The sequence below is a fragment of the Manis javanica genome, chromosome 3, assembly GCF_040802235.1.
Source record: "Manis javanica isolate MJ-LG chromosome 3, MJ_LKY, whole genome shotgun sequence".
NCBI lineage: Eukaryota > Metazoa > Chordata > Mammalia > Pholidota > Manidae > Manis > Manis javanica.
This window is the reverse complement of record NC_133158.1, coordinates 101876365-101899756: the sequence shown is the minus strand read 5'-3', so window position 1 is coordinate 101899756 and position 23392 is coordinate 101876365. Positions and strand designations below refer to the sequence as shown.

The following is a 23392-nucleotide window of genomic DNA, read 5'->3' as shown; positions in this document are numbered from 1 at the left end:
ACAAGAACTTTTTATTTGGTTAAAAGGAGCACAGGGACATTTGAAGACCAGATAGTTACAACTTTCTTAAGAAAGAGCCACAAGCACTGAAGAAACTAGAAGGCAAGAGGAGACCCAGTTTACCCCTCAGCCAAACTCTCAACACCAACATGTGATCACGGACGCCAGGCAGCTCACTTCCACACTGATTCTTAGTTTCTTTCCATTCTGAACTGTGAGTGTGCTGTGCTTACCTCCACACCGGTAGTGACCACTCTCCTGGTCCCAACTCCAGGACTCCTTTATATGCTGCTAATAGAGGCTAAACAGAGCTAGGAAAAACCTTAAGCAAACCCCACAGCTACCTGCTTCCAGTGTTAATCCCAGACCCCAAACAACCATCTTCGTTTTGTGGACAAGGAAGGGAGCAAGCTGATTCCAAAACCCTCAGAGAGCAACTGGTGGTTATATAGGCAACATGTGAAGACATAGGATTTATACTGTCTTTACCACTATTTTTGTTCTAGATGGAGTGTATTATTGTTTATACAGCTATTAACAAAGTTATTACAAAATCTGTTGAATTTAAAACTAAAAATAATTATAAGGCACATGTCTTGCACAATTGAAATTAGACAATTCTTGCCTCTAAGTAAAATATTTGAGTAGATTTATACCACAGTTATTGAAATAGCTTCTTATTTCTGTAGAGATTGCCTAAACATTGTCTGAAAGCAGGGAAACTGAAAAATGAACCATTTCTAGAAAAGAAACTTTTCTATGGTACTACATTTATGTTATGAATTCAGGTGAAAATAGTAATACATTTCTTTAATCAAAACAGCATGTATTAAAAAATGAAACCCCATAAAAATAAATATTAGAACAGTCCATTGTTATCAAACACTCATGTAAAGGTAAAATATGTTTGCACACTGTAAATGTCAAAGCCATTTACATTACATTAGCTAGATTACAACTCGTGAGAGGTGAAAGAAACAGAAGTAACTGCTTCAACACACACGCTTCTCTGGTGTGTGGACTGTAATGTCATCTGCGGGGCCCATTCCATTTACTTGAAGTCTGGGCGCATCCTTTAGCAAAATAAGCATGTCTCACTCCATTATTAGCACAGCATGTTTTGTGAATGAAATAATAAACATATAAAAATTATTTTAATATTTGCCTCAAGGGGGAGCTTACAGTTCACCTTGCAGATCCTTTGAGATTTCAAGCCATTCCAAGCGAATGCTCTGGTGCCATTCCTTACGCAGATCCCGAATATGAAACTCGATTTCTTTTCTGGAGCCAAGTCAATGAATCATTATACTTCCATGCCACTCTCTTTTCTGGTGCTTTTTGAAATCCACAATGTGGACTGGTTTGGGCTAGTTTTTGTTCTTCCTTTACTGAAAAACAGAAGAGTAAACTCAGTGTCTGAGACTTCTTAGCAAAATAGGTATGTCTTGGTCCAAAGGGGGCTATCTCAGACCTTACAATAAGATAGTCCTTCTTCTCTCACCAGGATATTTTTGCATTCCTATAAAAAAATTCGGTATTATTCCAGTATGTGAAGATAGCAAACAGTTCATGTGAACTAATAATGGAAAAAAAAAAGATCTTTCTCTGTTTGGCCCTTCATAGTTTAGAATTCAGACTCCCACACACACACAAAGGTATCTGACACAAAATCAAAAAAATTAATTGTAATCACCAATAAATCTTCATTTTATTTGATCCGTGATTTTTGAAATTTTGGTTTTGGGAAGTTTTTATATTCAAATATGCTGTCTTTGATGCCAAATCATCAAAACAGTGCTTTTGTCCTCAGCCTCCCTCAGTCTTCCTGTCCTATGGTTAAGTCACTGAATCCCTGCTTCAGTCTCTGAAACCAATGTAGTTCAAAGCAGATTAAGGCCTTGATAATTTAGGAGTATGTGAGTTCCTCTAGATTTGAGATTGAACTTCACTCCTGCCAGATGTAAAATTCAGCTGCCTTTCTGGCCTGTGCCCTGGCTGTGCTCTCTGCTAACTCTCCCTGGTATGGCCACTTCTCAGGCTCCTGCAGAAGTGCCTGTTCCTGTGTGTGCCCAAGTCATCCTCTACCAGACCACTTACCAAGATCTGGATTCCTTTCGGGCTGTCTTCCTGAGAATGAGCCTGGATCACTAGCCACTTCCCGCCCCTGTATATTGTGCTCTGCACTTCTTTCCTCCCAGCAGCAGCTGCCCCAGCCCCATGGGCAAGCTTTCTGCCCCCTTCCCTCTATCTGCCAGACATCGCAGAACAACTTCAAAGAAATAAAAGAACTCTTCCTGAACAAGTCTGAGCAACACAATTGTATAATATTACTTGATTTCAATTTAGCTGTGACTTTGACATCAATAAAAATATTATGTCCAAATTATATTATTTGGATATTTGAATTCAAATAAGTAAGATCAACACGTCCTTATCTGTGAGGTCGCCTAACGTGAACAGAAAATACATCTTTTTTTGAAATGTACAAAAAACACAATTTTTTTAAACAGTAGAAGAAACAAAAAGTGGTTAAGTTATTAATGTAGTTTTTGTGTAGCATTAGTATTTTAAGAGTTACTACTAGTTAAGGAAACAAGAGTTGTTATTTTGAACATGACATGGAATGATAGAAACCAGCATGTGTACCAGATTGGAATTTAAATTTTCTGCAAGGCACTCAGATGATAATGGAGTTGAGTCTTTGATGCAGTTTCTCCTTGCTTTCCTGGAAGAAAGGAAAAGGGGAGGATCTAAGAACGAATGAATCAAGCACTACAGCTAATTCCGGCATCTGGAGGCGCTCTATTTTCATTAATTTCTCACTCTGAGAATTTCAAACAAGTGAAAACTCCATAGATCTTCAAGGTGTAAAAATCTGGAAGATTTTGGAATGAATACAATCTCTACAAAAATATACTATTTGGAGAAGGAAAATGAAGTTTAGAGAAAACTCAGTTACTGGTGCATTAGTAATTCTTATTTTAGAAATGAGAATGTCTACATAATAATTTTCAAATTATTTTTTCAGGCTGATATATCATCTACAGCTCTCAACAGTTTGGCTGGGTTAAGGGGGGATTTATATCAAATCCTTCCTCTACTTCACTGCTTTTCACAATGATTAATCACATTTCCATCTACCATCTTAGGAGTTAAGAGAAGAAAGTAGATATTTACTATTGACTTTATTCTGTACAAAATATTGAAAAACAATTTTAACTGTGTTTTGTATATATATTGGCAAGACGAGAGGACACAAAGTATAGTATAAATTTGCCACGCTTTATTTATCATTATTCAAAATGTTTTAAACAGCTAGTAAATCACAGGTTGGAGCCTTTAAAGTTTATGTGAACCATTTAGAGTTTACATTTATTTAATATTTTTTCTCTGGGGCATTTTTTACTTAGTGGATTCTTTAGGGTTTATTTTAGGAAAAGATGAAGATGAAATAGACTCAAAAGAGAAAAATGACTTCACTGTGGGACCTTCCTTGATAGAGGCATTCTCTTGATCGGTTTTTTTTTAAAACACTGACAAAGATGTCTAGTTTATTATAGCAAACATACTCTTAGTTAAACCCAAGACCTTTTCCTTTTTCCTTTGAAACATATTTGTATTTCATATATTAATTTTTAATTTAATTGACAAATTGACACACATGGAAAAATTCTGACTCTAACTCAAGGGTATGGGTAAACAAGTTTTCATGAAACAATACTTTCAAGAATCTTGCTGTTAGTCTTATCATTTTATTTCAATATTCCTACTTAATAAGTGACCAATTTTTAATAGTGTACTTTGCTATACTCAAAAGATCCTTTTGAAATAAAGCAGAAGCCTATGACTTGAAATTTTGAGAAGCTATTACAAAGTTCACCTATAAAAATCAAGTCTTGCCTGCAACTTGAGGTCAAGATGGAAAGGTTTAGTATTAATTCTTAAATGTAATAAACAAAAGACAGTATAGTATAATTGCACATGTTCTAAGTTTACAAGTATTCAAATTTTTTATTGATAGACAGTCTTATTGTAGTTTCAAGTATACGACACAGTGGTTTGACAGTTACCCATATTATTAAATACTCACTCCCACTAATATAGCTATTATCTGTCAACATAGAAAGATGTTATAGTCATTAGCTGTATTCTCCACAAGCATTCAAATTTCAGACCACCACACACATAAACGATGAGAACCAAGGCAAATTACATAACCTATCCAAGCCACCATCTTCTCAACTGAAAAATACAAATAGGAGGGTACCTACTCCACGTGGCTTATGAGGATGAAATGAGATAATTCATGAATTCTATCATTAAGGTCTATCTTACTAATATATATTGGATTTGTACTGACAGATGAGAGGCAAACTTCTTTAGGGCAAATTAAAAATGTAATTTTCTATTAATATTTTTAAAGATTTCTGAAAACCTATTTAAAATTTTCAAGTTGTCTCTACATATATGAATTATTTACCTTTTATGAAGCATCTGAAAACAGCAAGTTCCAAAGGCAACCAGTATCAGTAAGAGCAGTGGGATCGTTGGTATAACAACGTAAATTAGATTGGGAATTATGCCTACAAAAGCAAAACAGTCTTAGTATAAACAGACAGTTGAGGCAGGATTCTAACACCAAAGTTATATACAAATTTTCCAAAAATTTAAGGTAAAATAGAATTATTATCAATAAATAGATTCCATGCAAGGTTCTTCCCAAAATACTGAATAATCTAATGACATAATCTATTCGTGTCTGGTAAAATTTGAAAGCAAATCCATACATCATTGGTTGCACCCTCCAATCCAAAGTCCACATTTGCAAAAGTATTATTAAATCTACATTTCAGATTTAGGGCTAGTCTCACAATATATTAATAATCTTAGCAATGTCACTTCATTAATCCTGCTCAGTTAATGTTCAGAGAAACAAGAACTGCTTATTCAAGAATAGTAATCATCAAAACAACCAATTCATTGGGTATGTAATTATCCTAACCACTAAGCTCAGTGCCATGATGATTATGCAAGACTCTCTGGGATTAATCCAAAATACACAAATATTAACTGATGATACAGTCAAAACCCAGAGACACAAGACTCCACAAGCATAAAGACATGATTTTAATGAAATTATAAAATGAATCAGTTTTTAATCCTGTCCCATCACAGTTGATAATGTTAGATATTGTTGGTAAAATAGAAAACTGCTGCCCTGAAGACCCATACACCTTAAAATGACTTTATTAAACATTTTTCCAATGTCATAAAAGGGCATATAGTCCTAATGTAATTATTTACTTAAAAGCTTTAATTAGGTTATGTTCTAAACGGTTTTAAAATCAGGCAACTGAAAACCAAAAAGCACTAAGGTTATGTCCACATAAGAAAAGCAAACTTAGAAACTATGCATTTAGCTAGCAAGTAAAATGCTGTCATTATTATTAATTTAAATAATACTGGCCAAATTGGACCAGACTTAGATCAAACTATCAATTAAACTGCACATCACTTTCTGTATTAGCAGAAGAAGCTATACTAGCTGAGGTCCAGTAATAGGGTATTTTGGGGATAATTTGTTGTGCCTTTGCCTACTCTTGAGCCTCTAATAGGTGACTTCAAGCATTTTAAGGATTCAGGAAATACTTCCTTTCCTTTTCAAACTACCACCATGATCCTATATATATTATAGTAAAGAAAAAAAAAAGTATTTCCTACTCTTTCATGGATTTTGGATCACCTGTGGAAAGATTTTAAGACTGGGTTTTTGGCTCAGTCTTCACAAAGCAACCAGGATAATTTCTGTTCAGTTGTTTCAGGGCTACGCTAAAACCAGCACCTCACTGATTCTAAAAGCAGTTGCTGACTAACATGTATTGGGATTTCCTTGTTTCTTTTGCAGAAGGCAGTGCTGGAGGATCTGAGGGAGAGCTCGCTGTATGCATTCTTTCCATCTGCTGTTCTCTGATGGCACTTTGATTGCTTGAAAATCGGCCAAGATGGGAGTATATACACCATGGGAATCTTCAAAGGGTACCAATCAGGTTTTATTTTGTACCCGCCCTCCCCCAGCAATTCCTAACATCTCCCCAAGCATCTCTATCTGCAGGCCCCCGATTGTGCCAATTACATTCTAACGCCTGCACACCTTGGGGAAGGGCCCATGTGGATCCAGTTTTTAATGTGGATTACTTAGGTTAGCCCTAGACACATCTATCTCAAGTGAAAAACTGGAAGAGACTCAAATAAGATCTCCTATTCCAAAACTAGCTTAGTCTTTTGTTCTAACCTAGTTTGAAGACAAATTTCCACAGGCCCACACTTAGTTCACCACACCACCAGGCAACAAGAACAGTTGGGATCAACATGAAGCAGAACTTAAAATTACAGTTTCTGCTCTTGATAGAGGAGTTAAAGACATGTGAACTAATTACCTGCTTCAGTAACAACCACATTTTGATGGGTGTCCCCGGGTTGATTTGTAAAATAAGTCTTTTCTGCAGGAGCTGTTGGATTAATCTCTGTAAATAGTAAGTACAGCCATCATATTTAATGATAAAAAAAGAAATACAAACAGATGAATATATGTTTGTTTTGATTTATAAATATAAATGTTATTTGATTCCCAAACAATTTACAGCTAAAAATTTTATTTTGAATGTATTTTCACATGAACTTATCTAACTATACAGCCAATTTAATTATCTTTGACTAAAGAACCCACTTGGTAAATCTTTGCAATGTGGATATACTTGGTGACTCCTGTAACCCAAACCACATTCGCACAACACGTGCCTACACTGATGACAGTGTGTCAGGGGCCCTAATGCCAAGGCAGATGAACATCAGCTCAGTGAACATCAGTGAGAATGGGTGAGCATGAGAAGTGAGACATTTAAGTGCCAATGGAAGACAAGTAGAGATGATTTATTTACTAATATCTAGGTAATATTTAGGTTTCTCCTCACAATAATATCAGCAGGTAACTGTACATGCATTGCATATGGAATTGACGATTCAAATAATAATGACGTAAAGCACATTTCTGTCCTATACAAACAATGTCATCCTTAGTTTTGCTTTCTACTCTATATATAGTGTCTATGTTTTCAAAAATAATAATAAACTAAGGCTCGCAAGTCATTTCTTTCCCTGATTTTATGAGATGAAATCTCTTCAACTGCCATGCAATTCATTAAAAAAAATGTTGAAATTTCTTACCATGATCTGGTCCTACAGTGTCACATAATTTTTTTTTTAGGGTGCTATTTGTAAAATGAATAGCTCAGTGAAAGTACACTGAATTAATAAGAAAACACTCTCTAAACTTGTTTCCATTTGTTCCAAATATACAATTCTGTCTACTTTTATCAAGTGATGGAAAGGTAAAAATACATGCAGTATTTTATATTAGTTTTAGAATGTTAAATCACTTTTCATGTAATGTTTGCTACTCTAATTTGGTGACATAGTCTCTCTTCATTGGAAGCTTAATCATACACCATCCTATAGTAATATTTAGTATTACTGTACATATATTTGACACTATAATGGCCTCCTCTAGGTTTGAGATACAATCCTACTCTATATATTCATTCTTCTACAGAATTCAGACACTCTTTGCTTGTTGGTGTTCAACTGGAGTACGCTGATCAAATAATACAGATATGATGCAATCTATCAACATATAACTGTTTTATTAAGTAATCTTAATAAAGTTTAAATTAAATTTAAACTTTAAATGTAATTGCTTAAGTAACATTTAGAAACATAATCACATATGTACTTGTGTTCCTCATATCTAAAAATAAGAGTACATGATGCAATTTTAATAAATATGAAAATAAGATTCATAAGTCTTCCAATAAAAATGTCTTTGGATAACATCGGTAGACCCAAAGAATAGATATGCAACTCACAGAATGACAAAAGATGGTGGAGAAGGCAGTGAGAAACTCAGTAGTGAATCACTCAGTTTCTGCATGGTGAGGTGAACATCAGTGATATCTTACCACTTCAGATATCACTAGTCATGCTATTGTTATGCAGAAGCAGAGACTAAATTCAAATTACACAGTACCTCTGGTACAGATAGAGTAAAGTTCAAAATAATTAGCGTTGTAATTTAGAAATCTTAAAAAGTCCCAGTTTAATCCCCAACCATCACACCACTAAAAAGCTAACCACTCACCACTAAAAACGCACTGCCTATATAAGCAAGGAATTTAATCAAGCCAACATCCTTCAAATATAAGACACTAACCTCAAAGAAAGGTGGCTAAAAAGAAAATAGAGATGAAAATATTTAAAGTAAAATAAAGAACAAAAATTCTAAGTACATCAATAAGACCAATTGTAACACTGGGTATGCTTCAAAACAATAAATACATAAAAGAGTCTTATTCACAAAGTACAGTCAGTCTTTGAACAATGCAGGTTTGAACTGTGCAGGTCCACTTATACATGGATTTTTTTCCAATAAATGTATAGCATCTGTAATTGCACATAAAACTGCAAATTACATGATGTGGTAATGGAAAAGGGCAAATCTAGGACAGATCAGACCTGCAACTTTGCTGTTATTAGCACCATGCTCTAACCAACTGAGCAACCAGCCACTATTTGGACTACAGAGAAATTTCTGGATTTGAGAGGGGCCCAGGGCTGGTCGGACAACTCAGAGGAAGGAGGCAGGAAACCTTTGCCTCTTCAAAGTGCACCCCTCCCAGCCCAGGCCTGATCCACGTACAGGCAGGTGTCAACCTTGGCAGGAACCAGTAGAGCAGCTAAGTCACCCTCTGCCTGCTCTCTTTTCTCTGTTGGACCCTACAAACCTCCCATTCCTTTTCCACCTTTCTATTCTTTGTTGCATATGAAGTCAATTGACCCATTTTATATATACCAGGCTATTAGTATTTAAGTTTTGGGGAACTCAAAATTTACACATGGATTTTCAACTGAGTTGATTTTGAGAGCATCCTGAATAATGCGTAAATAGGCATACAAAATAAAATAAAATAAAATAAAATAAGCAAATGTATAAAGGATCAAATAGTTCACCTAAAAGGCTCAAAGAAAGGAGAGGACAATATTGCATTAAGAATACTCTACTTAGAACAACACACTGTGTTTCATGTAATAGTCTCAAGTACATAGCGTTGCAAATTTAAAATAACAGAGAATTACAACTTTTTATTTTTCCAAGAACAAAATAAACACAAAGAACAAAAGACCATAAGAGATTTAGCTTTGCAAAGGCTTCTAGGATGGTAATGATGGATTTAGCAGCCAAGAAGTTTAAAGAATAAACTCACCAGGGGTACAGAAAGTCAGCTAATATACTCAAGAGCAAGATAAATATAAGAGAAGGGTAAATCTAATCCAAATAATCCCTTGTGCTTTAGAGTCTTATGAGAAGAGGAATCATATCCTTTCAAGAGAATGATGGAAATTCCAGTACTTGACTATAATTGCCTTCTGTGAACAAGTTATGAGGTCAAGCAGACAGTGCCTCTGAAGAGTAAAAATGACACTTTTTTTACCAAGGAGGAGAGAAACATAAAAATCTCAAAGCCTAAATATCTAATGTGACTTTCCTGGATGATTAAAAAAATTGGTTTAAACAGTTTTGATTAGTCTCTCTTTGGTAAAATATCAGTTTAGTTGAACTATCCTATTTAAATAACTCAAATTGGCTATTTCAACAGGAAACCACATTAGTGAAGCTCAAGTCAGTGCAATTCTCACAGCACGAAGTTGGAGACTTCAAACAAAAGCTACCTAAGGAGGCACACTCCAAGAATGAGGATCATGGGAAGAACGTGGCACATGCCCCTACTTTGTGGTCTCTATGGCTCTGTGAGCTACTACCAGTCTGACTTCCACTGAGGAGCATGCACCAAGTATTGTGCCATGAAACAATGGGCTAAATGTCCTAGGAGAAAGGTGCCTTGTTCCCTTAAACTCACCAGATAGATAATCATCTAAAGAGCTGCTGTTCACATGCATATGTGTGGCTTATATCTACTTCACACACATTAAACTAAAGTTTTAAAATATTTTAAAATAGATACTTATTCCTCAAAAATTCTGTTTACAAAAACATAGTTTGACCTTAATATTAGACCTGTAATTTTCTCTTAAAGAAACATCTTCAGATGTTCCTAGTTACTCCCTTCTATTTTACCCACTAGGCATTTACAATATGCAGTGTACTTTAGTACTCTGAGTGATACAAGCTGCAAAAGAATTCTGTATTTCATGGCAAAAAAACAAAAGCAGCCGAGGATAGAGAAGCTTAAAGATAAAAATGTAAGCAAACATGCACAAAATCTGCTTACCAACTTACAATACCTCCTACCTGGTTCATATTTGCAGATGTAATTGTGCTTCATGTTGCACCTGTCATCATTCCACTGGTAAAGGTAGGGGCCTCCAAGGCCTGGATTGGCCGTTGGTTGATGATACATCACAACACACTTTTCACTTCCACAGGAAGGTTCATCAGTATACCAGTTTCTGGAAAGACAGAACAGGAACACTCTAAGTGATATCACCCATTCTACTCTGACATCCTCTACTGGTAACAGAAGTCTCTCTTCACCCTTTCACACCCCCAGACAAGATTCAGTTCCTCAGGACGTCCACTCACCGGTACTGGGAACTGCTTCCATCAGACCACTGGTAGAGATCTGGGCAGGTGCCGGCTGTTTGCCCCTCTCCATTTCTCCAAAGGCCTATCCAGAAGTCACCATCAGAAATCCCTGTTCCTGGTTTTGTTAGATTTTGCAACATGCTTTCTATTAGCTTCTGTTCTGCTTCATTCTCAAGGCTGAGAAGGGCTCCCCCCTCACTCTCACAAGCCAGGCGTGCCTCCTGAAAGCTCACTCGGCTGGACAGCTCGTGGAAGTAGGCCATCTTGTAGCAGGGATGTTTGAAGTCAGCAAAACACACCTTTTGGCCTGAAAAACAGATGCCTGGGTATTAATTATATGAACTATATTTTCAATGCTATTCTGAATTAAGACTAAAGAACCAGTCAAAACATCTTCTCCCACTGAATCATTGGTTCAATTTCTTTTCTAGATTATTACTTTGAATTTATGAAAGCAGATTGATTTGCTAGAAAATTATACACATAGTACTTCAAGGAAAGTTTTTGTTTTTGTTATTATTTTTTATTTTTTTAAATCTATTTCAAGGAATTGTTAAGGGAAGCCATAATTTTTCTGGCTTTGATTTTATGCACTGGTTCCCACAGCAAGTAAAAGTAGCTAAAGAAATTTGTGGTATATATAGTGAAGGGAGTTAAAAGGTCATAGGCATGAAGAAGCATAATTCATAAAGGAATTTAGTAATTAAAAACAAGTGAATAAAAGCAATTTATATAAGGTACCATGAAAAAAGATGAAAGGTGACAAATTAAAGGTATAAACATTTGGTTTTATTGTAAATGAGAGCAAATACATTAAAACTGGAATTGAAGGAAGGTAATTCTAGTAATAAACAATTTATTAATATAATATTGTATTAGAAGTGACAGGATAGACTTCTAGAATAGTCTCTAGAGTAATTTTTGAAAAAAATTCTCATTACCAGTTTTCTGAATATTTTCTGGTTTTATAGGACATACTGTGTATGAGCTCTAATCCCTCAGCCAATATCTTTTTCCTTTTTATACAATCATAATCCCCAAATAAAATTTCCAAAATTTGAACTTAGAAAATCAAGTCCTTAAAACAAACAGAGGAATACATTTTAAATGTGGAGAAACAAATGAAGGCTTAGGGAATAGTGGTAACAAATACATCATGAAATAAAGAAGCTAGTAAAATCTTATCAATTCCTAATTATTGTCAATTTCTGATAATTTGGATAGATTATCAGCATAAACTGAAATTTGGCTAAACATGTCTTTCAAAGACAGCTGAATGAGTAGCTAAAAACAACATATTAAGTGATAAATATGTCTGGAGAACAAATTGTTTTTCAGCCTTAGAAGCTCCATTTTCATGGTAAACATATATTACTTTAATAAAATAAAATATAAAATTTAAAATAAAAATAAAAATTACTTCTTCTAATTTTACATAAAAAAATGCTCTATTAGGCTAACTGAAATTAATTCCTCTATGAGTGAAAAAGCAGCAACACTGCATTTCTTTTAAACCTTCCCTGATTCAGAATTTCATTAAATTGAAGTCCAATTCATTTAAATTTACCTTTCCCTTAATCTTAACTATTGGTGGTTTTGTTGCATATTTCTCTAGGAATGAAGCCTAAGGCCAACAAAATGTCCAGAATCTGTGAATTAATAGATTATTCAGAATTTGGAAGGGAAATTTTTAATGTAATTTTTATTTATACTTGTATTTTTAAAGTTTTATACAACACTAATACAGCACTGTTTAAAATTAGAGCACTAATTTTAACCACCTATTTGATATTTATAAATGATTTTAAGTCATTTTATATATATATATATAATAATTTGTTTAAGATATTAACCAGAAACACAAATAAAGCTTAAAATAATTCTTGAGACCACTTAACAGAGTATCACTCCTTTATCAAACTTCATTGTTGTGATATCACTAATTTACTTCTGCTCTAACAGCATCTGTGAAGACTTAAATTTGTAAGGCAACAAAAGTTTCATTAAAAAAAAACCTCTCATACTTGAATTTCATATATCTCTACATATTGAACAGAATGATTTTTCCTAATTACTTAGTGATGTAGCTGCAAATATGGATGATCATATCAGCCCTTAACAAAGAACATACACAGCAGGGCTATTACAGTGCATAAGATTTAGCTAACTCCACCAGCCTGGAAGCGCTCTTGTTCTACTGTTCACACCTTGACCTTTTTCCCACCAAACATGTATGCCAAGATTATCCAGTCTCCAGAATGGTCATGCTATTTTGTTTTGTTTTTCATTAGCTTCTTTGGTTCACCTCTGATCTCTGCTGTCAACTTGAAAAACTGCCACTGATCCCTCTCTATCATCATTTCTGATCTCCGATCTGCTGCACATTGCCTCCACTATTTTCTTAGTCTATCTCTGATTTCAGTTTAGATTTGGTCTTGGGAAACAAACTCAAGTATCTAATATACAATTATGTCAAATTATTTTATGCTAAGAAATTAAGGCATAGCTTTATTGCTTTCTTAAAATTCATCTGCACAAATGTTATTCTTGTTGGGATTAAAGGTGCTTTTTACTATGTATTTAATTTTGCAGCCCTTCAAGAAAATCTGTCAGTAGTGGAGGGCTGGGAGTGTTACTGAACTTAAACACTGGTTAAAAAAGAAAGCCCTGAAGCTTTGTACTCTTAATTACAGTACATCACACTAAGCCAACACTGGTATCACATCCGTTCTCCCCCAGAACCAGCAATTAATGACCCATGATGATACTCAGAGGCAGGAGGGAACAGAAATCAGCAGAAGGCCATTAACCTCACAACAGTGTTTGAGTGATAGGCATTCGATATCTTGACACAAGCTGAGAACAGCCAACTAATGAAACAATTGCAGCAATGCAAGCAAGACAGCCAGTTTCTGCCTCAGAAACTGTGAACTAGACCTTGGACTGACACATTGAATAAAATGAACAAACTCATAGACTTGCCCCAACTAATTTTTAATGAAAAACCACACATTAGTATGAATGACCACAGGAAAATGGAATTAAAGAGACTTCAAGAAGATAAATCATTCTGAAATAATCTTTGAGAGATGATAATGCAAGTCCAACAGTTGATTCTAATTCAGTTTTGATATTTTAAAAATTTCTTATAGTTTATTATTAGGTTTTGTGATGAATTTCACTGTTTAAAATGGTTGTTCCTAGTACTAGTCTAACAATGCCATTGAGCCCAGTGACATGTACACCTTATGTTAAAAGCTAGTTCTGTTTCCATTTTATCTTCAACATCTTTTACATATTTCTGTCTCAAAATCTATTTTAATTGCATTCCCTCGAGTTTTCAGTTTGTTCAGTTTTTTACTCCAAGAACTCTCAACTGGGTTTGATCCCACCACTTTTGAAATATTAAACTTGCCCAATGAGATTGTTCTGCAAGATGTTCAAAAAGAAGCTAAATTAAAAACAAAAGCAGATTAGCCGGAAGTTCTCATGAGTAAAAATTATTTAGGTAACAAAACCAGCAAACATTTAGAGGATGCCTAGGTATGATTTATATGCTGAAAGTCTCTGCTCATTATCTTTGATACATTAAAAAACAAATGCAACATAGTTGTTCATAGTGTGTATGCAGAAATGATGAGAATTAAGTCATTGATAAAATTAAGGTACCACTTTGAATGAAGGGCATAAGGGAACTTTAAGTATCATGTGGAAAATTCTAACACCACTATGTTAGTCTGTAGAGAAATAATACTAATAAAGGAAAAAACCTAAGTCAGGGACTATATTTAAAATAATTAGCAACTAATACTCCATAGGCCCTAGACAACAGCCAGCCTTGGCACTCTCTGTGCCAGATACTGTCTCTGGTTGTGGGTTATGGAGTGGTCTGGGGTCCTGGGTGAGGAGGTGGAGACTACGGTGGCTGCATGGCAGGGAGACTCTCAGGGGACCAGGACAGTGCTAATTAACACTAGAAGAGATAGATATTAACTCCAAAGTATTCACTGAGTATCAGCTGTGTCTACAGATTTTGAACTGAAATATCACTAGCAATTCAGACTTCAGGATGGCAGATTTCAGGATGTCATAGATACATTGCTCAGTTTCTTTTATGGCTTATATGTAATCAGTTAAAGCTGACACTGTGAATTTCTTTACATCTAATTCTATTTTATTACTGATTTCCACCTTATTGTACAAATTTGATCCAAGTTGTAGCAAAATCACCAAAAGAGGAAACTACTAAAAGCCTCCCCACCACGTCAGCTGGTCAGATTTGGCTGTCGGAGCGGTGGGACTCCACAGCTGGAAAACAAGTGTGGCCCTAATTCCCAGCAAAGTTCCATTAGTACAGCTCTTCTAGAAGTAACTTCTCCCACTTCTGTTAAAGGCTGATCTTCCTGAAGAACTGCTACGATTACCTCCCTTTACATCCTGTGGGATCATATGAAGAATTTCCTTTTTATCTTACTTTTAAATATTATATTCAGATAAAATCTTACACCAACTATACTGAACAACAGGTCTATCTGCAACATCTACTTTCATGGGCTTCTAATTTTCCATCAACTCTTCTACTACCCATAGAATATTCAGATAAATATTCAGATAACAGCATTCATCACATTAAGGCTACATTGATATTGTCCAACAATAATTCATTAAATGTTCCTTAGCATCTGTAGTGAGAAACATCCTCTGATTGTTGGCTTATTTATGAGAGAAAAGATCCACCACCTAGGATTCTACACCTATTGGTTTCATACAACACATAAACACACACACACCTACATACATACACATGCACTTTTCTTTAGAGAAAATTCTTTGTATTGCCTATTAACTTAAACATTCCCAGCACTGTCACAGCTGAGATTCTGCTACTATTTCCATAAACAGCTGGTCTTGTGTCTTAGTCATGAAAATTCCTTTAGAGCTAAATATTGGCAATTTTAAGTGCTTTTGACAATGATGTAAGAAGTGAGGCCAAACTCATAAAGTCATGACAATTTACTCTTTTCTCCTTGAATAGAAAGGATCTATGGTTTGGTTTTATTTTGCTTAAATTTTTAACTTTCTGATAGTTGAGTCCTCAGCTAGTTAGGAAAGTGAAAACATTTTCCTTATATCTCATACTACAGTCACATATTATCAATATCAAAGGAGTATTGAATTTATATATTTTTCAGTAAAAACATAGAAGACATTTTATGAATTCCTATTGTTCAATAATGATTTTTAGTTACAAAAAAAGCTGTATGAAACAGGATCTATATGATAACTCTTCTGTAAACCAGATCGACTAAACTTTGGACATTTTACTAGAATCTCACACAACAACTGGCTTTTCATAATTCTTTCCTACTTCTCTCAAAATCACACTAGCAAATATGCTGATAGCCAATATACAGTGTGACATGGCCTCTGACAGCAATGTTAGCACTTCTGAACTAAAAAAGAGAAGGAATGCTATTGATCCTAAGTGTTCTGCTTTCGGTGTTCAATGTTATACCAACTTCCTAAAAACTTTTCTTCATACAAACGTTTTCTTATAATAAACTTTTATTTTTGAATAGATATTTTCTAACGCAATTAATTGCACAGTGCCAGACACTGTCTCTGGTTGTGGGTGATGGAGTGGTCTGGGGTCCTGGGTGAGGAGGTGGGGCACTACTACGACTGGGCAGGAATCTATTTTCTTACATCGATAAACATTTTATATTGGGTCATTTTATAGATGGTGGTGGTGGAAGCTGCACCTATCCCTCCAGCTGGGAAATACCACAAGCTTTCTGAGAAGGGGAAAAGACTCACTTTTAAAAATCCTAATATTTAAAATCAAGAGCTAAATCACCAATGGTAAACCATGTAACTGTGTGACTTAAAAGTTCAAGCATTCAATTGAAAAAAAGAAAACTGCCATGAAATCACAGAGCTACACTTACACTGTGGGGTGTCTTGGGGACATCACTTCAACTTTCCTGGACTGATTTCTTCCCTAAGAAGTCAGAGCGGTTAGGAATCTTAAAGAAATGATGGTAACAATATTAGCCTGACATTTATCAATAGTTTAGCATGCAGACCTCACTGCAAGCACAATCCATGATTTAGGTGAATTAGGAGAAGATGATCTGGTGATAGAGCCTGTTTAGCTAGAAAAAGTTGTGTTTTCCTTTGGGTGACCGCAGCTCCAGGCCCAGGGCTTCGCTGAGTCCTACTCACAGCTTCTGGGCATGCACCTCTGTCCAGGACACACTCTGTGCAACTGTGTTCAACAGTTTAACCGTCCCATGACCCTGTGATTTAAGTGCTTTCATTCCATTTTGAAAATGAGGTGGGGGGCAGGGCGTGGAAAAGTTAAATAATTTACCAGATTCACACAGCTCGTAGGTGGCAAAATCTGGGTTCAGAACTAAGCCGCCTGGCTCTACAGTTCATGCATTTACCCGGCTTTCTATGCTGCTCCATGGAGGTCTCAAAGGTAATATTTTTCTAAGCTGAAAGATTTCAGGAACAAATGGATTTATGAATAGATACATTATTCATGTTTTCTAAGTTATGATTATTAGAACTAATTAGTTGTTGATTACTAGGTGGCTAATATAACAAGGGGTTGTACACTGAGAGGTGGTTTCTAAGTGTATTGTAGTTTTTATATTACTGAACATGTATATATGGAATTAATATTGAAACATCCATGTCAGATTTTCACACCATATACGTCCTTAATGATTTTTTTATATAGCCCTTTTATTTCCCAAATAAAATATATAAAGCCCAAACTAAATTTTTCCCAATTACAAGGAGTAAAACTTTAGTCAAGCTGTCAGGCCCTGTTAGATCAGGGATAATATGGAACAACAGTAAAAAGAAACATTCTTGCCTGGCAGTTGTGTCCTATCATCCACCTGTATGCAAAGTAATTAGCAGAGAAGGCAGTTGTAAAAAGTGGAAATTGTTAGTGAGACATGGGCTGGATTTCCACTCTGGATTCCTTTCTGTAATACTGCCTCTTTTCTAATGTTAATGTAACAGATACTGTCATCCTCCGGAAAAAGAGTTATAAAACAAAACCATAAAATGATTAAAAACAGCAGTTAAGGAGTAATGGCTATGACAAACGTATAGATTGTTAAATGACTAGTAATAAGATTAATTTGTTCATTTTTGCCCAAGAGATACTTAAAGTAATTGCATCTTTGAAAATTGCACTGTCATCACTATATGCTTTTGATGATGTCATGGAATAGTACATAGGCTGGGATATGCTCACCAGATGGTTTTTTTTTGTATATCCCATGCTATTATATTAACCTATACACTATTGGCCACCACCCATGAAATTGCAATACTGTGTGGCATCTGCATGATAAAAAAGATGTGTCTCCTAAATGTCAATTTTAATAAGTTCAAATTAATCTATATTAAAGTGTTTTGCAGAAATTTGGAGGTACCATCAAATACACTTAGTGCCATTTTACAGCATAGACAGGTTGGGTATCACTGCTGTGTATGCTAAAAAGAAAAGTATAAAGTAAAACTAAAGAAACCATCACTTTAAAATATTTCAAATGTTTAAGAATATCCACATGCTCTTCAAACATATCCCTCCATCTTAGAGACCTGAATTTTGAACTTGTCTTTTTCACATGTATTCATATCCCATATGTAAAGTTCTCTTATCTTTGTCCTAAAGAATATGTCATTACCTACCACTTTAGAAAATTAAGGGATTGCAGCCCCTTAGATATTCTCTACACATCTGTGTTCAGAAACAAATCAGTACTAGTCTGAAATCCAAAAAGTAGATCCCAACTTAGAATAACAAATTCACTAAATACCCTTCATTATACTCATAGTTATAAATTTTCATTGCATATTCATGCATCAAAATAGCATGGCCCACTAACTTCTAAAATACTTTGCTATTAATGCTAGATGCTACTAATCTTACAGAGTGGATTATGATAATGAAATTGTTTAAAATGTTATATCTTATTAAAATGTTTTAACTTTATTTATAAATAATGCCCTCAACTTTAAAAAGGGTTATACACTTAAAAGAATTGGAAAGTACCTTATTGAATATTCTGCAGTACTAAAATGGAAAGAATTTCTATAAAGGATTATTTTGTGAGTTCCTGTCTTTTCCTGAAGCAATTATTTTGGCATACTGCACAGAGATTATAAATAGTGGTACTGATATTTATTAAATGGAAAATATATCCAACATATTGTAAGGATGTTCCTAGGAATGGCCCCAAAGAGCTTGTTTCAGCTGACAGACACTTGAGTGGATTTTGGTAAATGGTTCCTGTGGCATGAAAAAGTTAGTGTGCTGTTCAAAACTTAACCTTGACCAGGCAGACATTACAAAATGTTAGGCCATTATAGCTAAAATACAGATTTTAAAATATTAGTTTTCAAAGGAGAAAATCACAAGTCAATTTATAATAGCTAAATTTCAATGTGAATTTTTATGGCCAGAGACAATTAAATTATTCATAAGAAAACATAACTAAGCAATTATTTTAATATCAAGTACACATCATCATTTATAATAAATCAAATAGATCATGTTCAGTTAATTAGAAATTTTCCAGATGTCACCTACAAGATGCCTATAAAGACTTAATAGGAAACACAGCAAAAGGTTTGCAACTATGCAATAAAAAAACACAAAAACCTTTATCAACAATTTTTTTAAGTTCTGCTTTTATATGTATGTTTTTTTCTCCCTTGTAAAGTTTAAGGCACATAAACAAGAATATGCCAAAGGATAATATTTAAGTAAATGAAGTGTTTTTGTATTTAAAAAACATCTTAGGCTCATAGCCTGGTCTCTGCTGTTCATTCATTTGCTAGAATAATTTGATAAACACAAAAGCAGTAACGTATATAATTCACACATTTAGATGGGTCTACATTGTGAACTTTTTCTTCAAAACTACGTTAGGAAGGGATCTAATGTTTTGGCTTCTGTCACAGCCTTAGTTGATACTACAAAGTTTTCATTTTACAGAGAAATTTTCTCCAAAAATAAAATAGGCACCATGCCTTTCCAAATGACATTTCACAATGTATTTAATTCCAATGTCTCTAGAGGGCCAAAAAATTAGTGGAGAGTGATTGATAACCAGACATTTAAGAATTATATTCTGAAGATGTGGAACATCACATACTGCTCAGGGGAAGATCAGTAACAATTAAGCTTAATATGCCAGTTTCTAAAGGTCTGGCTTCACTACTGATTAAGGTGCTGTCATCTGTCACCTATCTCTACCTCTTGTGACACCTCTGATACAGATGCACAGAATGTGAAAAGGAATTCATGCTTTTTAAATTTAAAAACTTTCCACACTTCAAAACACATGCCCACATACATTCAACACATATGTACTACATTCAACACATATGTACTGCAGTACTTTAATTAGCATTGCAAGAGATCTCAATAAGGGTAGCTATGTTCAATTAAGACCCTGTTCGTTCATCCTAGGCTTTCAAGAATCTTTGATTCTAAAGAGATCATACCCAAAAATAATGGAGGGTGAATGCGATAGAAATTGCTCAACAATAGGATAGTTAAAGTCCAAGGAAATGAAAAAGCATAGTGAACGCTGGGAAACTTGCCAATTCTGATCCATTTTCCTGGCGTTGACTCAACCCTAATTGAACACCTACTGAGTGCACTAACCTTTAGTCATCACCATGTACACTACAGCCCCCCTCGAGCTGACCTCATTTCCTGAGAAGTCCCCAACCTGGAATTAGTTATGCAAAGGTCCACGCACAATGCCCCCTCTCCCCGTTCTTTATCAACCCTCCTGAGAACAAAGGCTGCGTGCCCAGGGGTAGGTGAGCCACCCACAGAAGACAGGTCTGGTAAAAACAGCGGGGATTTAAGCCGAGCCAGGCCATCAGGGGGTGGCATTTCTGCAGCGGCTTTTCTCTCTTTGGGTTCCTTCTGCCTCCGCGGAACCGCAGCGCTTTTGCAGGTGCTGACCCTGCCCTGTGGCCAACTCTTTTACAAAGTGGAACTCACTCCTGGAAAACACTGTACTGCTCATGATGAAGTAGAGCTCGCTTCGCAGTTAGTGAACTTCAGGGGAAAAAAAAGTAAACCCTTCTGGTTGTGTGTTTTCGGGGGCCGGGGGGAAAGCGGAACACAATCCATTTCCTCCCGCCTCCTCCGCGCCCCTTACCGCGCGCAGGTTTCCAAGCCCCCGAAGAGCCTCCAGCCCCGAACCGGCGCCCCGCCCTAGGCCGCGCGCCCCACGCTCCCCTCTCCGGGCCGGACCGCCGGCCCCGACTCACCGCTGACCACCCGGCGGCTGAGGACCCCGTGGCCGCAGAGCAGCGCGGCGCCCAGCAGCAGCAAGACCACACGGCTCATCGCGGCACGGCGACAGCAGCGGGTGTTGCGTGGAGCGAAAGCGACCTCTGCCCGCCGCACAGCCGGGGCTCTAACCCCTGGGCCTCCCCGCCGGGCGCTACTCCCGCCGCCCGAGCCCGGCCGCTCGGCCCCCTGCGCGCATCGCCTCGGGCCGGGCCTGGAGCCGGATGCGCTCGTGCCGGGTGCTATTCAACTCTGGCGGAGTGCTGGGCTAGAGCGCACAGCCCGGCGGGTGCGCGGTGAGGCAGCGGACGTTGGGGGGTGTCGTGTTTGTCCCCGAGGGGAGGCCGGAGCCGCGACTGGACCCCACCGGCCCCCTCCGCGCCTCTCGTTGGCCTCTGGCTGGTGAAAGGCTCAGCCCGTGCCTGGGTCGCGGCGCTCTCAGCTGCAGCAGCTCTGCGCTGGAGGCGCCGGCTTATATATCCACTCCTCGAGATTCCAGCCCCTCGCTAGTAATAATTTTTAACTACTTTGTCTCTCCTCCCATGCGGAGCATCCTGGCCCCTCCCCTAAAAAACTGGAGCCACTTTGAAAACAGTCCAGTCAGCAGCCCCACCTCCTCCCCTCCGCTCCTCCCGGTCCCCTCTTTCCATTCGCCAACAGACCCAATACTCAATTGTGTAAAACGTGGCAGCTTTGCTATTGAACTCTGGCAAAGTTGGATCCGTTTGGTTTTCTCAAAGATTAATGTACACGGAGATGCCAAGCTGTGAAGCCTTTCTTTTTTGTGCTAAATTGCTTGATCATATGTATTGCTAGATGCAGGGCACTAAGCCACTATTTAAAATGAATTGGCGAAGTGGGAGCCAGAACCTGCTCGGTGAATTATGTAATGTGGCAGGTTTTCCCCACCTAGCTTCTGCAAATAGATTACTTCCAAGCAGTTTGTTTGACAAAATTGCCACAAGAGCAAACTGAAGAGAATATTTGAGGCAGTTTTCCCAACTGATTTAAATTTCAGAATTTGCAGCTCCACAGAAAACCATCAACACGAAATAAATATTCTGAATACTTGGGAATTTCCCAGATATAAATGTATTTCTTTGTGATCATCTATCAGTTGCCTATGGTTTGCTTCAGAAGTAAATCATTTTAAAACCTACAGAAGCACTTTTCCATAACCTGACTTGGCCTCTATTATAGCAGTCCACCAAAGGATGCTAGAGTTTCCTGTACTATTGGAAAGAAGTTCATGAGTTTCATCTACAACTAGTCTATGATAGGAAACCTGAGGATGCTCTCAGCGTGAGCTTCAGTAGAATTGGTGTTTTGCATTATGTTGCTTTAAATGCACCAGGATGTTTTAAATAAAATCCGCTGGTTTTAATGGATGGTATGTTTTCCTAGAACACCTCCCTGGCTTGGTTTTCATAAGCCACAAGTGCACTGTAAACATTTGAATGATTGTTTTCTTGGGAAAAGTCGAAATCCTGCTACAGTAAGGACAAGTCTTGCAGAAAAAGAAACTCGGCACTTGGAAAAGACTGTGAAGATTATTAAACCCACTGTCCTCAAGAATTCCAAAATGATTATAATGATATCTATCACTGTTTTTCCTTGTATAACCATTAAAAATATTAACTTACTGGAGGGTCATAGGCAATTAATATAACTTATAGAGGGTGTGAATTTTGAGTTTCACCACCAACCAAATATTCAAAAGAAATAGGCACTGCTGGGATTTTGAAAGGAAAATGGAAAACACAAATCCTCAAAGCATGGAGGTGTGTATAGCTCAGTGCTGTAAACCATGTCACAGTGTCACTGGCTGTGGCGTGGTCAGAGAGATAGTCCAGGGTCACACAGCCCAATGTGGAGAAAGAAATGGAATAATGACTGTGTGTATACATGCTGTAGTAGAAGGGAAATTTGCCATGTTAGCATAGAGGAATGAGGAATTAGGCAAAGTCTCCAGCAGCCGTCCAAGTAGAAGGTGATAATCCTCAATGGTGGATGATCTCAATGATTCCAGTGCCTGCCGAACTAGAATTATGAATGCGAGTTCTCTCTCCTTTCATGCCATGCTCTTCCCAGATACTCCTACGACCCAGGAGTATCACAGAGTTCCCTGTTTGGGAAAGGATACCAGTGGATTACAGTATACACACTGATATAATTTCCTGTATCAACACCCCCCTAAGTGTCCCAAATGGCTCTGGGGCCTAAAGTGGCAGCAAGTCCTTGAAGTCATTATTGGCAGGGGGAAGCAAGGTTTTAGTACTTCAGGAAATTAAAATTATAGTAATAACTGTCTCTCCAGTATGGTTGCACACACTTCCTAAATACAGTTTATTATCTTTAGGCTGGGACTATATCAGCTCAGGGAGGCCATGCCC

General features: G+C 36.8%; 1 protein-coding gene across 2 annotated transcripts; it reads right to left on the bottom strand.

Annotated features, from left to right (window-relative positions):
• Positions 1-6: 6 nt before the first annotated feature.
• On the bottom strand, positions 7-21528 carry CHODL (chondrolectin). 2 transcript variants are annotated; one of them, XM_037012629.2, is made up of 7 exons: positions 20978-21528; positions 10655-10964; positions 10364-10521; positions 6438-6524; positions 4481-4583; positions 2647-2725; positions 1254-1388 (listed from the first exon to the last, which is right to left on the bottom strand). In XM_037012629.2, the coding sequence occupies exons 1-7, from the start codon at positions 21054-21056 to the stop codon at positions 1386-1388; spliced, it is 819 nt and encodes a 272-aa protein (XP_036868524.1). In that variant the 5' UTR covers positions 21057-21528; the 3' UTR covers positions 1254-1385. The 2 variants fall into 2 exon arrangements, with proteins under 2 accessions (XP_036868523.1, XP_036868524.1); XM_037012628.2 differs by lacking the exon at positions 2647-2725 and having other exon boundaries at positions 7-1388; positions 20978-21523.
• Between the last annotated feature and the right edge of the window lie 1864 nt (positions 21529-23392).

What these genes read in the sequence shown, in the direction of transcription:
- CHODL (XM_037012628.2), bottom strand. Translation starts at nt 21,056, where the DNA reads ATGAGCCGTGTGGTCTTGCTGCTGCTGGGCGCCGCGCTGCTCTGCGGC. An exon ending in TGTGGTTGTTACTGAAGCAG is followed by an intron (nt 4,584 to 6,437) that starts GTAATTAGTTCA and finishes TTGCTTTTGTAG; the next exon opens with GCATAATTCCCAATCTAATT. An exon ending in TTTCAGATGCTTCATAAAAG is followed by an intron (nt 1,389 to 4,480) that starts GTAAATAATTCA and finishes TCTGTTTTTCAG; the next exon opens with TAAAGGAAGAACAAAAACTA.